Source organism: Eimeria mitis, genomic scaffold (genome assembly GCF_000499745.2).
Source record: "Eimeria mitis Houghton genomic scaffold, Emh_scaff192, whole genome shotgun sequence".
Lineage (NCBI taxonomy): Eukaryota > Apicomplexa > Conoidasida > Eucoccidiorida > Eimeriidae > Eimeria > Eimeria mitis.
In genome coordinates this window covers 3,246-3,526 of record NW_013570241.1, presented here as the reverse complement: position 1 = coordinate 3,526, position 281 = coordinate 3,246, and the positions used below count along the sequence as shown (strand labels likewise).

The 281-nt window shown below is 58.7% G+C and overlaps 1 protein-coding gene across 1 annotated transcript in view; it reads left to right on the top strand.

Moving 5' to 3' along the window:
• The window catches only part of EMH_0002650 (uncharacterized protein), a gene marked incomplete at both ends in the record, with an annotated part of 3,983 nt that overhangs the window by 1,172 nt on the left and 2,530 nt on the right, over positions 1-281 (top strand). Inside the window, one exon of the mRNA XM_013496105.1 lies at positions 268-281. Within this exon, the coding sequence (XP_013351559.1) occupies positions 268-281 (14 nt within the window). The remainder of the gene's footprint in view (positions 1-267) is intronic.

Sequence of the window (281 nt, the reverse complement as noted above, 5' to 3'; positions counted from 1 at the left end):
CTGCTGCTGCTGCTGCTGTTGCTGCTGCTGCTGCTGCTGCTGCTGGACTCAGCAGCAGCAGCAGCAGCAGGTTGTAGCAGCAAGTCTTCTGGTGCTGCAGCAAACGAAGACCGGAATCTCATTAGAGCTTCTGCATGCTCTGCTGCTGCAGCTGCTGCTGCTGCTGCACTCTTACTGGTGCAGGTTGCTGCTGCTGCTGCTGCTGCTGCTTCTACCCTGCCGCTGCTACTGCTACTGCTGCTGCTGCTGCTGCTGCTGCTGCTGCAGTCTGTTGTTTCTCG